The 14520-nt window shown below is 40.0% G+C and overlaps 1 protein-coding gene across 3 annotated transcripts in view; it reads left to right on the top strand.

The window, feature by feature from the left end:
* The window catches only part of Htr4 (5-hydroxytryptamine receptor 4), a 161584-nt gene that overhangs the window by 98865 nt on the left and 48199 nt on the right, over nt 1-14520 (top strand). For all 3 annotated transcript variants that reach the window (XM_057788821.1, XM_057788818.1, XM_057788819.1), the window contains exon 6: nt 7576-8144. In XM_057788821.1, the coding sequence (XP_057644804.1) occupies nt 7576-8144 (569 nt within the window). The remainder of the gene's footprint in view (nt 1-7575; nt 8145-14520) is intronic.

Here is a 14520-nt window from a genome sequence, read left to right as displayed (position 1 = left end):
ACCCCACACCTTTTCTTTCAGAATGTTAGGTTTTGTTTTGTTGTTTGTTTTTTCACTTGGAGGGAAAATGAAATACCAGCTTCCAAATGCTATTATTCAAATACCAGTTATAATAATGGTCAACAAATGTTTTGTACTTACTGTGTATCAAGCCCCACATTAATCACTCCAGTGAGGCTCATTAAGGACATTCTTGGGTCTCCAACAGAAGTTGGAGAGGTGGTCTTGGGCCAGATAATGTTTCATTTGTTTGTTTGGTTTTCCTTTGAACAATGGTAGGGTTTTTTTCAACTTTGAAATTGGAGGATTCAGAAGAATCATAACAGCCAACCTGCAGAAAATAGTGATAGGGCTGTAGGGAACTGGGAAAACCCTGAGGAGAGACTTAGTCCTGCTGAGTGGTGAGGGTAACAAGTAGGGTGGCAATCACCTGAGACTATTGGAGAGTTTGGATGTTCTCCCACTCTGTGTTGATTGGGCACCCGCTTTTCTAGGTGATGGGGTTGCATCACTGAGCAGAGCTGGTGATGGTTCAAATCCTTGTAACTTTATGTCCAACCAGGGAGATGCAAGCAGCAAGTGATACAGTGAACATAAGCAAATATCTAGCGTGTTAGGCAATAATGACTATATTTTACTTCAGTTTGGGGCTGAAGAGATGGCTCCGAAGTAAGAATGTGGACGGCAGCCACACACACCACTCCCAACTGCTTGTAACTCCAGTTCCAGGGAATGCAACACCCCTGGCCTCCCTGGCAACCTGTTCACACGTGCACACACCCACATGTGGGTGCACACACCCACACACACAATTTTCAAATATTAAATCTTTATAAGGTGGGTTGATAGCAGATTGAAAGTCTAAATAGGGAGATCGAGTAGGCTCTATTGAGAAGGTGACATTTGAATAAAAACTTTAAGGAGATGGGGGAATTATACTTGTAGGTATCTTTGAGAAGCATGCTGTGGGCATAAAACAGTTGATACAAAGGTCCAGAGGCAAGATGACCCTGTCATAGACCGATACAAAGTTAATGTGGAGGTAAGAAAGCAGGAGAGGAGTTTAAGCGATGATAAAATACAATAAATAGGAAAATAATGTGTTGTTCTGCAGGACATTAAAGGCAACAGATTCAACTTTGAGAGATATGGATTGCTGTAGGGTCTGAGCATGTTATTAATATGATTTACAATATTTTGAAAGAATCTTCATTTTTTTCTGTTAAAAAGTCTGCTAAAGTAATGTCATGGGTAAGAGATAATGGTGCGGTACTTTCAGTGGGAGCGATGGAGATTGTGATTGAGAATATAGGTAGGTTTTTAATATAAGCAGGATCGTCCGTATGGTTGCAAGAGAAATGGTAAAGAAAACCTTTAGTTAATACAGCCAAGATTTTGGTCAGAACAACTGGAAAAATGGAGAGAATGGCTATTGATTTCAGCTGGAAATTCCAGATTGGAAATACTGTAGGATAGGTTCTATGGGATACAGAAAGTACAACATAAGTGTTAAATACCTGTTAAAAAATAGTGATATTTTAGTGCAACAGTAAAGCAATCCAGCTTATTATCAAATCATGATATTTATGGGAATTCTCTACGAGAAACAAACAGCACGTTTGTAGCATTCTCAGAGCTAGATGCTGTTTAAACCCATACAAGTAGATGTCTAAGAACTGCAAAAGCCACTAATGGAGGGTTGGAAGGTACAAGTAAGAAGGAAGCATAAAAAAGAGGGAAAATTCTAGAAAATCAATTTAAAAACACATCAAGGTAAGACTGGAGAATGCTGTTTCTGGATATGACAACAACTGCCCTAGCTATGACTATAAGGATGAGTAAAATGTATTATATTCAAAAACCAGTATTGGGAATTGTAGTTCATGCCTATAGCCATAGCTTTTAACAAGCAGATGCAGGAGAATTTATGGTCGAAGCCAACTTAAACTACGCAGTAAAAATCCGGTGCAAGCCTAATCCAGAACAAATCCCAGCTTGGAGTGAGAAGTTGGACAGACAATCCCATCCCTAGCATTGAAGGCATTGGTCACTGTTAGATGCTGGGAAAGGAAGGATCAGAGTCTCTTGGGGGTGTACCTCCTGGCAAGCTGATCATGCTCCGGTGGAAGACTATACATCCAAGAATATTTTATACTGCACAAATTGGTCTGGAAGGCTTCTTTGAATGGGAAGAGGAGTGGATAGAGAAGGGGGTAGATGTAGGAAGAACATGGATCATGAATAGGTAAATGTGGTCGAAACATGCTGCATATAACTAGAAACTTTCAATAACTGATAAAATGGTAAAGAAATCATCACATTTTTAATGAATGTTTTAATTAAAGATGTTTTTACACAAGGAAAAAATTCTGCAAAATTTTTATCCTAAATATTATTTAAAGAATAATTTTTTAAGTCCCATTCTCTACAGTTAAAAAAAAATCCCAGATAAAAATATCAGACAGCAGGAAAAATACAGAACACTCTGAATGATGAGTATATGAGCAGGAAAGCAACAACAACAAAACCAAAATTAATATTGACTACTGAGATACTACAATTAATTCTTCCTGGATTGTTTTTAATACATATAGAATTAAGATGCTTAAAAATCAACATACCAGGAAAGAACGAGATGAGAAAATGAAGATTCAGTGTTTAAGATGTTTGTATCATCAAAAAGCATAATGTGGTAATTATATTTCATAGATGGGCATGGTCTTCATGGAAAAGATGAGAACATATAAGTAAAAGAAAATGGAGGAAAGAGGCCAAAACCCAAGGAAGAGGTTTGAATAAGAATTCTCCCCCAGAATCATATATTTGAATGCTTAGTCACCAGGGAGTGGTACTATTTGAAAGGGCTAGAAGGATTAGGAGGTGTGTCCTTGTTGGAGGAAGTGTGTTACTGGGAGGGGGCTTTGAAGTTTCCAGAGCCCATACCAAGCCCAGCCTCTTTCTGCCAGTGGATCAGGGTATAGCTTCTCCAGCACCATGCCTGTCCTGTCTACCACCATGCTCCCCACTATAATGATAATGAACTAAATCTCTGAAACTGTGAGCAAGACCTGAATTAGATGTTTTCTTTTATAAGAGTTGCTGAGGTCATGACGTCTCTTCACAGAAATAGAATAGTGACAGTGTCTTAAGATGGATAGACTCAACCTGTGATTATAGTAAATGTCAAATGACTAAATTCTGTGAAGAAAATTTGCTAAAAGATAAATGCGGTTATACTGAATCTAGAAAAATTGCAAATACATGCTGTTTAAAGAGCAGCCCATTGTGCAGAATACAGTAAAAAGGTTAAAAAATTTATAAAATGGAAAAATCACAGTACCTTGTGAGTACTGATTTTTTTATTATTAAAAAAAAAAAAAACCAATCCAAATTCTCCCTCCCTGCTCTCCTCCCATTCCCTCCACACACCCTCCCACCCCACCTCCATCTAATCCTAAGAGAGGGTAAGGCATTTTGCTTTGTGGAAGGTCCAAGGCCCTCCCTTCTACATCCAGGCTGAACAAGATATCCATTCAAAGAGAATAGGATCCAAAAAGCCAGTACATGCAGTAGAGATAAATCCCAGTGCAACTGTCAGTGGCCCCGCAGTCTGCCCCAGCCATACAACTGTCAATCATATTCAGAGGGTCTAGTTTGGTCCTATGATTGTTCCTTCCCAGTCCAGCTGGAGTTGGTGAGCTCCCATTAGCTCAGGTAAACTGTTTCAGTGGATGAACCCTCATGGTCTTGACCTCTTTGTTCATATTCTCATTCCTTCCACTCTTCAACTGGACCTTGGGAGCTCAGTCCAGTGCTCCGATGTGGGTCTCTGTCTCTGTTTCCATCTGTTGTTGGACAAAGGTTCTGTGGTAATATTTAAGATAATCATCAGTCTGACTACAGGGTAAAGTCAGTTCAGACACCCTCTCCTCTATTGCTTCGGGTTTTAGCTGGGGTCATCCTTGTTAATTCCTGGGAATTTTTCTAGAGCCAGGTTTCTTCCTAACCCCATAATGGTTCTTTCAATCAAGTTATCTCTTTTCTTGCTCTCGTATCTGTCCTTCCTCCATCTCGACTATCCCATTCCCTCAAGTTCTCCTCCTGACTCCCCTTCTCCCCTCTTCTTCCCCTTCTACTAGCTATAAACAAAGGACATTGAGCCTATAGTTCATGATACTAGAGAAGCTAAGCAATAAGGTGGATCCAAAGAAAAACATATACAGACCCACCTGGAAATTGGAAACAGACAAGATCGCCTGACAAAACTGGGAGCATGGGGACAGGGGGTAGAAGGAAGGGGAGAAGAAGTACTGAGTTTTTAAAAAGCTCGTATAGCTTTACTACTACATGTGATGAAGCATATTTAACACACATAGTATTAATTCAGATAAAGATGTCTTATGCTGATAAAATAAAAAAAACTTAAATAGGAAGATATATTTGCACATGGCTGTGTGTCAGGATTTTCTCTATTGCTCTCAAGATTTTCCTACCATTCCATTTTAATTTTTAAAATTTTATTAAATTTGGATTGTCTAGTAACAAAAATCTTTCTCCTACTCCATACCTGTGCTGCTTGTTTTTGTCAGTGTGACAAAAACTCGACATATCTGCGAAGAGGGAATCCTAACTGGGAAAATGCCTCCATAATATTGATTGGCTTTTAGGCAAGTCTATGGGGGTACTGCCTTGATTAATGCTTGATGTAAGAGGAACCAGATCACTGTGGTCAGTGCCACTCCTGAGCTGGGGGTCCTGGCCTGCATAAATAAGGAAGCAGCTAAGCAAGCCATGGGGAGCAAGTCAGTAAGCAGCACTCTTCCATGACTTCTGCTTCAGTTTCAGGTTCTAGGCTCCCACCTTGAGTTCCTGCCTTAACTTTCCTCGGGGATAGAGTGTGATCTGAGAGTTTTAAGATAAAATAAATGCTTTCCTTTCAAGTTCCTTTCGATTATGGTGGTTTTTATAGCAATAGAAACCACAACAAAAAAGACTTATAGGAAAAGTATATACCAAATGAACTGAAGAATTCACAATGTAAAAATTCATACATCAAATGTGTACCAATATATGAGAAAATGTCTTCAAGTGGTAGATATGAGAATATTTTTATCATGAGGGATAAAGATTTCTTAACAGGCCACAAAGGCACTAACTGAAGCTAAAGATTCTTAAAATTAAAATTTCCATCACCTAATACTAGTAAGAAAACAATAAAATAAATAAACCAAGAATCTGTAATATATAGATTTGATAATGAACATGTTCAAAATATCAAACTATTGAAACAAAAAAGACCTATATAGACCTTTATTAAGGAGAAATTTCCTGAATAATGACTTCCCAAGACAAATGAAAAAGTGGTAATTGACATCTAGGAGTCTGGTAAAACCATATTCCCAATGTGAGCAGCCCTGATTAATTTAGACATTATTCTATGTTACTGTATTTGATTAAAAAATCTAGTTCCTCAGGTGAGGTGGGATAAACATGAAACAGAGTACAGAGGACAGGGTACACTGAGCCTAAGAAGACTAACATGAATTGAGTTTAAATACACAATTGCAAGATTATGGCCTGAGAAGCTGTGAAGTAGCTCAGTGTTATAATCCAGTCTTAGAGGAGGAACTAAAACACTCATCAGGAAGGGTGAATATTATCAAAGCACACTGTTTAAAATTCTCAAAGAACTAACACACACACATTCACACGAGAGAGAGAGAGAGAGAGAGAGAGAGAGAGAGAGAGAGAGAGAGAGAGACAGACAGACAGACAGACAGACAAAGAGGAGGGAAGAGGGAGTAAGAGAGAAATGGATATTACTTTTAAAAAGTTTTAAACAAGCCCACAATGAGGAACATCCATGTATAGACTATTGTGACAAGTGATACCTAGGATGTGGAGTAACTAGTGTGCTCCTAGCCTAGTGGTAGAAATGTTCATTGATACAGTCCATTGGGAACTACATGACTATAATAACAAACTATATGGTTATAACTGAGAGGGGCATTTGGGAGGAATTAGAGATGCCACTAATATTCTATACTTTGATTTGTACAAGTATGGCTACATATGTATTAATTCATTCACCATACACATTTATGATTTTGTACGCTGAGCTTTACTTCAATAAAATATATATCGTAAGGGAGGCTTTGAGGTTCAGATGCATCAATACATTAATGCATCAATACATTAGCTGGCTTAAAATAAGACTTATATTTGTGGAGGTCTTTGACAACTTTGACCATGGCAGCCTGGATGGAAGGACTGGAAATAAATTTTGAGTGGAGCGGATTCAGTAGAAGATAGGAGACAAGAATGAATATCCCATGATCTACTAGGTGTTACTTTCCAAGACCCCTGAGGATTCCTGGGACCACTACATATATATTACACATACATATAGTATTTTCTCTATACACATGTATGAGAAAATTCATCTTATAATTTAGGCACTGAAAGAGATCAATAACAATGAGTATAATAAAGTAGAACCATTACAACTACATGCTGCTATCAAATTGCATGAATCTTGTGCTTTGGGCCATTGTGATAGAAAATAAGGCTACCTGAAGGCAAGTATCTCAACAGTCATTCTGATGATTGAGAATATGACCAAGTAGTTAATGATTATGTGGCATATATAATGTAGACATGCTGGAGAGAGGGATGACTCACTTCTTGTGTGAGACAGAAGAGAATAGAGTACGTAGAATTTCTTAATGTTACTCAGGATAACATACAATTTAAAAATTAGGGATTGTTTATTTATCCATTGTTTGAACTGATTGACCTGTGTTAACAAAAGCCATGAGAGGTAAAACTATAAACAATCGGGCAACTACTGTGCTTTATCTTTTGTGATTGTGAAATATCTACCTTTCCTTTCTCCCAAGTCCCATGCTTCTTTTGCTCATTTCTCTATGTTAATGTTTCCAGTACTATACTTTCTAAATGGTAAAAAGTTCATCAGTATATCTAGAAAGCAAAGAAACAAATCTAGGAAAGGGCTCAGTATCCTTCAAAGATCTGGGTTTACAATGATACAGGGTGAAGTTTTAAATATTAACAAAGTTATTATTTAAAAATGTGGTAGCTAAAATGAAGAAATTGAGCAACTGATCTATATGAGGGGTCAAAATCTGCACATATCATAAACATATTTGATGGTAGTGATCTAAGACATCCTGTTAAGAGATATTCATATGTTATTGACAGTCAGACAAGGAAGAAAATGTGTAGATGGAATTGAGAATCAGATTACTGGTTATATCTTCCTTTTCTTCCTGAGACCTCACACAGACAAGCTCATTGAACTCTGGGCTATGTTTTTTTCTACCGTCAAAGTCTTACGTGCTATAGAATTGTAAGAAAAATAAAATTTTAAAAATAAATTTTATTTTTTTCTTTTCTCTTTCCCCATCTTTCTCTCTTGCGCTCTTCTTTATCTTCTTCCTATTCTTCTCTTCTCTTTCCATTTTTCCCACGTTTTTTCACTTTTGCCATTTTTTCATTGTTTGCTCCTCACTCGCCTTCCCACCCTCATTTTTTCTCCCCACCCCTCACTCTCAGATAGAGAAAAGGAAACTCAACCACAACTCTAACTCGACATGCTGTGTCTTCATGGTCAACAAGCCCTACGCCATCACCTGCTCCGTTGTAGCCTTCTACACCCCGTTTCTCCTCATGGTGCTGGCCTATTACCGTATCTATGTCACTGCTAAGGAGCATGCCCAGCAGATCCAGATGTTGCAACGAGCAGGAGCCACCCCGGAAAGCAGGCCCCAGCCAGCCGACCAGCACAGCACACATCGTATGCGGACAGAGACCAAGGCAGCCAAGACTTTATGCGTCATCATGGGCTGCTTCTGTTTCTGCTGGGCCCCCTTCTTTGTCACCAATGTTGTGGACCCATTCATAGACTACACTGTCCCCGAGCAGGTGTGGACTGCCTTCCTCTGGCTTGGCTACATCAATTCAGGGTTGAACCCCTTTCTCTATGCCTTCTTGAATAAGTCTTTCAGACGTGCCTTCCTCATCATTCTCTGCTGTGATGATGAACGCTACAGAAGACCCTCCATTCTGGGCCAGACTGTCCCCTGTTCAACCACAACCATTAATGGATCCACACATGTGCTAAGGTGAGTGCTGGAGGGAGGCGGGGTGGTAGATCAGTTTGGTTGGTTTGCATTGCTCAGAAGGGGTTAGGATCCAGTTTTGTTCTAGGTAGTTATTCTTGAAAACATGTATAGTGTTTTCAAAGATTCAAGTCCATTCTACCATCTCATCGTGAAACCAGTTAGTCGGTTAGGACTTGGGCTCTGTAGGGAGATTCACTTGCATTCATAGTCCTAGTTCTTTGACCTTGGCGAGATCACTAACAGCTCCAAACCTTAACTGTACATTAAAAATTGGTATTATGACCACTGTATATAGATCCCAGGCTTTGAGGGAGCTTAACGTGTATGACAGTTCTAAGATTTATTTATTTTTACAGTGTTCTGTCTGCCTGTGTGCCCACAGGTCAGAAGAGGGCACCAGATTTCATTACAGATGGTTGTGAGCCACCATGTGGTTGATGGGAATTGAATTCAGGACCTCTGGAAGAGCAATCAGTGCTCTTAACCTCTGAGCCATCTCTCCAGCCCCGAGAGTTCTAATACGGAGCCTAAGTTCACTAAGTACGCAGAGCTGGTGTTGTAAGCTCCTATTCACAGGGTAGCAGCTAAAAGCATGGTCCTTAAAGCAGCAAGGGCTTGATTGTTAACTCCCCTGATGCCCTACTAACCATCTCTGCCATCTTTCTTGCATTTACTTTCATCAACAACAAACACATCAATAACACTACTAACTTTCTAATAGGGTTTTGTGGCAATCGGAGAGAATGTGTTTATACAGCTTTACATGTAGTATGTTCCTAGCATTAGCAATTGTTTTAGTATTTGTTAAACTGGTAGTAATTGTGTATTGGCTGGCAACATAAATGAGATGATAAAGCTAAGATAATTTGAGGAATATGTTTACATAATGCTGTGTAACAAGTTAGACAGCAGAGTATGGGGGATTGACGTTAGTGATATGAGCAGGAAGGACACTGATTTGTAACTCAGGGAAGACTTCCCAGAACAGCAATTTGTAAGAAGCTGAGATAAGGAAGATAGAGCAGAATTGGAAAGAAAGAGAAAAATAGGGGCTTATGAAGGCCACACCAGCTGGTGGAGGTGGGGATGACATTGGAGTTAAATGTGCCTGTCTACCGTATTTACCTAGGTCACACAGGCTGGTGGAGGTGATACAGGAGTTTAATGCCATGGTGCATTGTTCCACACACAGAGAGCCTTTAGGTGCGAGCTTGAATTGTTCTCAACTGAGAAGTTACAGGTGTAGAATCTTTAATACGCTGTTCTTTGCTCTAAGACACATCAGGAACTTTGAAGACTATTTTCTACCTGGGGTTAAGCATGTGTCTTTTTTGATGATGACAGTATGAAGTTCTAGCAGCTGAGACTATGAAATGGAGGGATTCCCATTTGCAAGCTTAAGAGACAAGGAGCAGACTTAAATTGCTATGAAATATGAACAGTGGTTCTCAGAGGAGGCCCAGAAGCACGAGTTCTGTCTATGGCCACCAGTGTGGGCAAGCCTCACACAATGTTGAAGTTGCAGCTGGTGGAAGGGCCTCGAAGGAAACTCTGACAGCCTGGCATTCTCCTCATTACTATGGAGGGAGCGCCACTGGAAAAAAAAAAATCCAACTACAGCCAGGCGGTGGTGGCGCACGCCTTTAATCCCAGCACTCGGGAGGCAGAGGCAGGTGGATCTCTGGGAGTTCTAGGCCAGCCTGGTCTACAAGAGCTAGTTCCAGGACAGGCACCAAAGCTACAGAGAAACCCTGTCTCGAAAAAAAAAAAATCCAACTACAGAGTGTGTGTAGAACTTGTGTGTGGGTGCTAGGAGCTTCAGCTATTTAAGCTAGCAGTTGCCCAGGTGCAGGCTGTCAGCAACTTCCATCAATGTATGCTTTCAGCAACACATTTCCTAAGTCGGTCATTTCTTTTTTTTTTTTTTTTTGGTTTTTCGAGACAGGGTTTCTCTGTGGTTTTGGAGCCTGTCCTGGAACTAGCTCTTGTAGACCAGGCTGGTCTCGAACTCACAGAGATCCGCCTGCCTCTGCCTCCCAAGTGCTGGGATTAAAGGCGTGCGCCACCACGCCCGGCAAGTCGGTCATTTCTGAAGTTGGCGGCTTTCTAGCTCAGGTGCTGTCATAGATGAGATCTGGACACTTCTGGGTCTGTTTTGCTGACGATGTACTGTTTTGCCCAGATCCTTTGGTCACCTGTGGATGGCTATAAAACAAAGAGATGGGTTTGGATGGCTGTGACTGTATCCTCTGTACAGTCCTCTGTACACTTCTTAATGGAGGCAGGAGGAGCAGGAGGTGGATTAGAGTTGTGGGGAAGAGAAACGTATAAAAGTCAGAGTGGGCCAGATGGTGGTGGCTCACACCTTTAAACCCAGCACCTGGGAGGCAGAGGCAGGCGAATCTCCATGAGTTCGAGGTTAGCCCGGTCTACAGAGCAAGTTTTAAGACAGCTAAAGCTACACAGCAAAACCCTGTCTAGAACCTCTTATGCCCTCCAAAAGAAAAGGAAGTCAGATGGTCTGCAGAGAAAACACATCTATTTCTAAACTGTAGGGAAAGTCTTTCAGGTGCAGGAATATACCTAGTTGATTCACGGCTCCATACCAAGGACCCAATGTCTAAGGCACCTAGGAAATTAAGCTGTTGATGACTGCATACAAAAATTTAGTTCTTCAGACCAAGTGTTTTAACTTAAATGTAATGTTCAATAATCAACATTGCCTTAAGGATCTCACATGTAGAATGTCAGTGACTTGAGACAAATCCAACAAATATAAGGCCAAAATAACAAAAAAGAATTCAACTTGTAGTGGCCACCCCATCTCCAGATAACTTTTTTTTCAGTATCTTTACACACATTCTTAAAACTATATGAAGTCATCACTTTTCCCCATTGTCTTATATAAATGGCACTATTGCACACGCACTTTCCTGTTTTCTGGATCTTGAATTTTATTTTTTTAACAACAATGTATTTGAACATCACTGGAAAATGTGGAAACAGAACTCATTCATTTTTTTCTGTATCTGTTTTATTCATTTTCTACTACTAGATCTGTAGGTGTTTCTAGGATTTCAGAAAACTTTATGATTCTAATGCCCCGAACATATTTCTTTATGTATACGCTGGAATTTTAGATAACAACAAAGCTGAAATGTTTTATTAATATGGATGTTAATAACATGTTTGCTGCAAAATGGATCTCCTACAACACTGTATTAATGATTATCATTTTTATAAATGGTTGTAAAAAGAGTATTTATCTCACTCACCAATAACAAACATTATCATTTTGTTAATTAAAAACATCCATTTAATTTGTCTTTCCCAGATGAGTTATCATATTGAACCTTTTAAAAAATTAGTACTTTTAAAAATGTACAACGCATTTTAAAACAGTTAATTTTCCTTTTAAGTGTGCACATGGATGCACAGAAATGCCACTGAACACCATATTGACAGCATTGCTTTTAGCAATCACAAGGTCTGAATTTTAGTCTTGATTTCCTCGCTTAGAAACTATATAGATAGATTCTCTGAGTCACTCTTTACTCATGCAAGACGAGAGGAATAAATGAAGTTCTCACTGAGTGACTTGATATCCATCAGCTACCTATGATTATTTAAGTAAAAGTTTGAGTTAAATATATTTTAAAATTCAAAAAGATGCTATATATTATTCTTATTAATTCTTTAATCATCTCACTCATGCAAGCCATGCACTGTCTTCCCCCCATTCTTCTTTGTACCTCCTTCAATAACCTCTTTTAACCCTCATGCCCTTCCAGTCTGGGTCCTCTTTATTTGCCTTAACAATTCGCTGATACAATTTGTGCTGCTCATATACTCATGTGTGCAGGACCATCTACTGGAGTGTGTTCCACCTACTGGGAACCACGCCCTTAAAGAAAATTGACATTCCATTTCTCTCGGAATCCATCGACTGTTGATGGCTCCTCTGCAAGAGGTGGGCACTAGTGAACCCTTTCCATCTAGAAGCTGAACACTGACTATATTGATCTTGTGCAAGCAACCACAACCTTGTGAGTTTATGAGAGCAGCAATCTTACTGTGTCCAGAGGATGCTCTCTCATACAGCCTTTCTGGCCCTTCTCCACAATGGAGCCTGAACCACTGGAGAGGAGGTATGGTATAGATGTCCTGTTTGCGGCTGAGCATGGAGTAAACACTCTTAAGGAGTATCCTAACCCAGAGATTAGAGGATAGCTGCCATTAGCAGGAAAACAGCCATCCTCTAGCTCTTGCAGTACTCAGAAGGGCTTGAATTTTCTTGATGGATCATTACATGGCTCTTGTTTGAAATAATCTAATCACATATTTGTTAATAAAAGGGAAATTGAAAATCCTGATGTCCACAAATAGCAACCATGTTAAAACAGAATATATTTGAATGCAAGGACAGCCAGGTCACCCTCACCCAGGAAAATCTATGGCTATGATCTGACCGAATTTGGCTAATGGTGCTTTTCCAAAGAAGCATTTCAGAAAAGAGCAACAGTCTAGTGCCTCTTCGAGAGGGCTGCTGTTTGTTAAACTGAGTGCTGTCTTTAGGGCTGATCCTCCTATAATGATGACATCACTTAACACCACTTTCCCTTTGGTAAAATTGAAAAGAGATTGTTTTTAATACAATATATTCTGACTATGATTTCCCTTCTCCTAACTCCTCCCAGATCGTCCCTACTCCCCACCAGACAAATCCTCTCTCTCTCTCTCTCTCTCTTACACACACACACACACACATTCACTTTCTCACTCTCACTATCTCTCAAGGCTACAAAAAGGTATCTTAAAAATAATAATAATAACAATAAATAAGATAAAATAAAAACAAACAAACTGAAATAAAATGAAACAAACAGCTGGGAGGAAAAGACCCAAAGATAAAAGCATAAGGAACACATACAGATATCTCATAAAAACACAACATGGAAACCATCATATATATAAAAAAGACCTAAAGGGGGAAAAAAAAGAAAGAAAATCAAAATCATACCTAGACAAAACCCCAAGAGATGAGGAGTCTCCAAAAATGGTGTTGAGTTCCCTTTGTGTTGTGCTCGGCATGGAATCTGTCCCTAAGAGTTGTTTTTCTGCCCAGTGAAGACTCCATCAGGAAATGCTAAGTTTTCATTTGTGAGCAGTTATAAATTGGAGATAGTTTCTGGGTTAGGGATGGGGTCTTGGGTCTGCTCCCCCTCTCAGCATGGGACTCCACCTGGCTTAGACATGTGTAGGACCTGTGCATGTTACCACAGCCTCTGTGAGTTCACATGTGTGTCAATCCTGTTGTGCACGGAAGACCTTGTTTCCTCAGTGTCTTCGATCCCCACTGACTCTTAGAGTCTTTCCACCTCTGCTTCTGCAGGGTTCCCTGAACTCCGAGGTGAGGGATTTGATGGAGATGTCCCACTAGGAATGAACATTCCAAGGTCTCCTACTCTCTGTACTTTATTCCATTGTTGGTCTGTGTTTGTTCCCGTATGCCCCAGGAAGAAGCTTCTCTGATGATGGTGGAGCAAGACCCTGATCTAGGAGCATAGCAGAATGTTATGGAGAGATATTTTACTGCCATGTTCCTTCAGCAGAACAATAGTGTTTGGTTTTTCCCAGGACTCTGGTCTATCTAGTCTCGGGTTCTTGACCATCTGAGAAGTGTCAGGTGTGAGTTCCACCTCATGGAGTGGGCCTTAAATCCAATCAGATATTGCTTGGTTAGTCCCACAAGTTTGTGTCTTCGTCACACCAGTTTATCTTGTAGGCAAGTCACCAATGTAGATGGAAAGGTTTGTAGTTGGGTTGTTTACCTTTCTCCCCAGATAATGTGCAGAGAGCCTTCTAGTACCAGCAATACTGTTCAGGAGGAGTGAAGGCTCTAGGCAAGCACCAGCTCAACTTCTCCACATTCATTAAGTTACGTAGGTGTTTTCTTTGGCATCACTTTGTAGAGAGTAACCAATAGCTTTGGCAATAACCTAGGGTTTTGAGGGTGTCCATGGAGTCTCCGGTCAACAATTTAATTAGATGTAACCCACTCATGGAACTGTAGGTTTTGGCGATAAGAGATGTCTAGTTAGGACTTTGTCTCCTCTGATATTTGGTTATTCCATTTTTATTTCTTTCATATATGTGTATATTTTAAGAAGTTTCCACTGAATTGGGTTTCCATTTAATCCCTCTAGTGGTCCTTAGTTTTATTTGTCTCTCCCTTACGCACTCTTCTCCCCCCTCATTAGATCCTTCTGTCCCTCCCCACCTCTTCCATTCATAGTGATCTATTCTATTTCCTATTCCTTGTGAGACCCATTTCTCTCCTCCCTTACTCTATACCTAACCTCTGTGGATATGTGGA

Source organism: Chionomys nivalis, chromosome 14, assembly GCF_950005125.1.
Source record: "Chionomys nivalis chromosome 14, mChiNiv1.1, whole genome shotgun sequence".
NCBI lineage: Eukaryota > Metazoa > Chordata > Mammalia > Rodentia > Cricetidae > Chionomys > Chionomys nivalis.
This window is presented reverse-complemented; position numbering and strand designations above follow the sequence as displayed.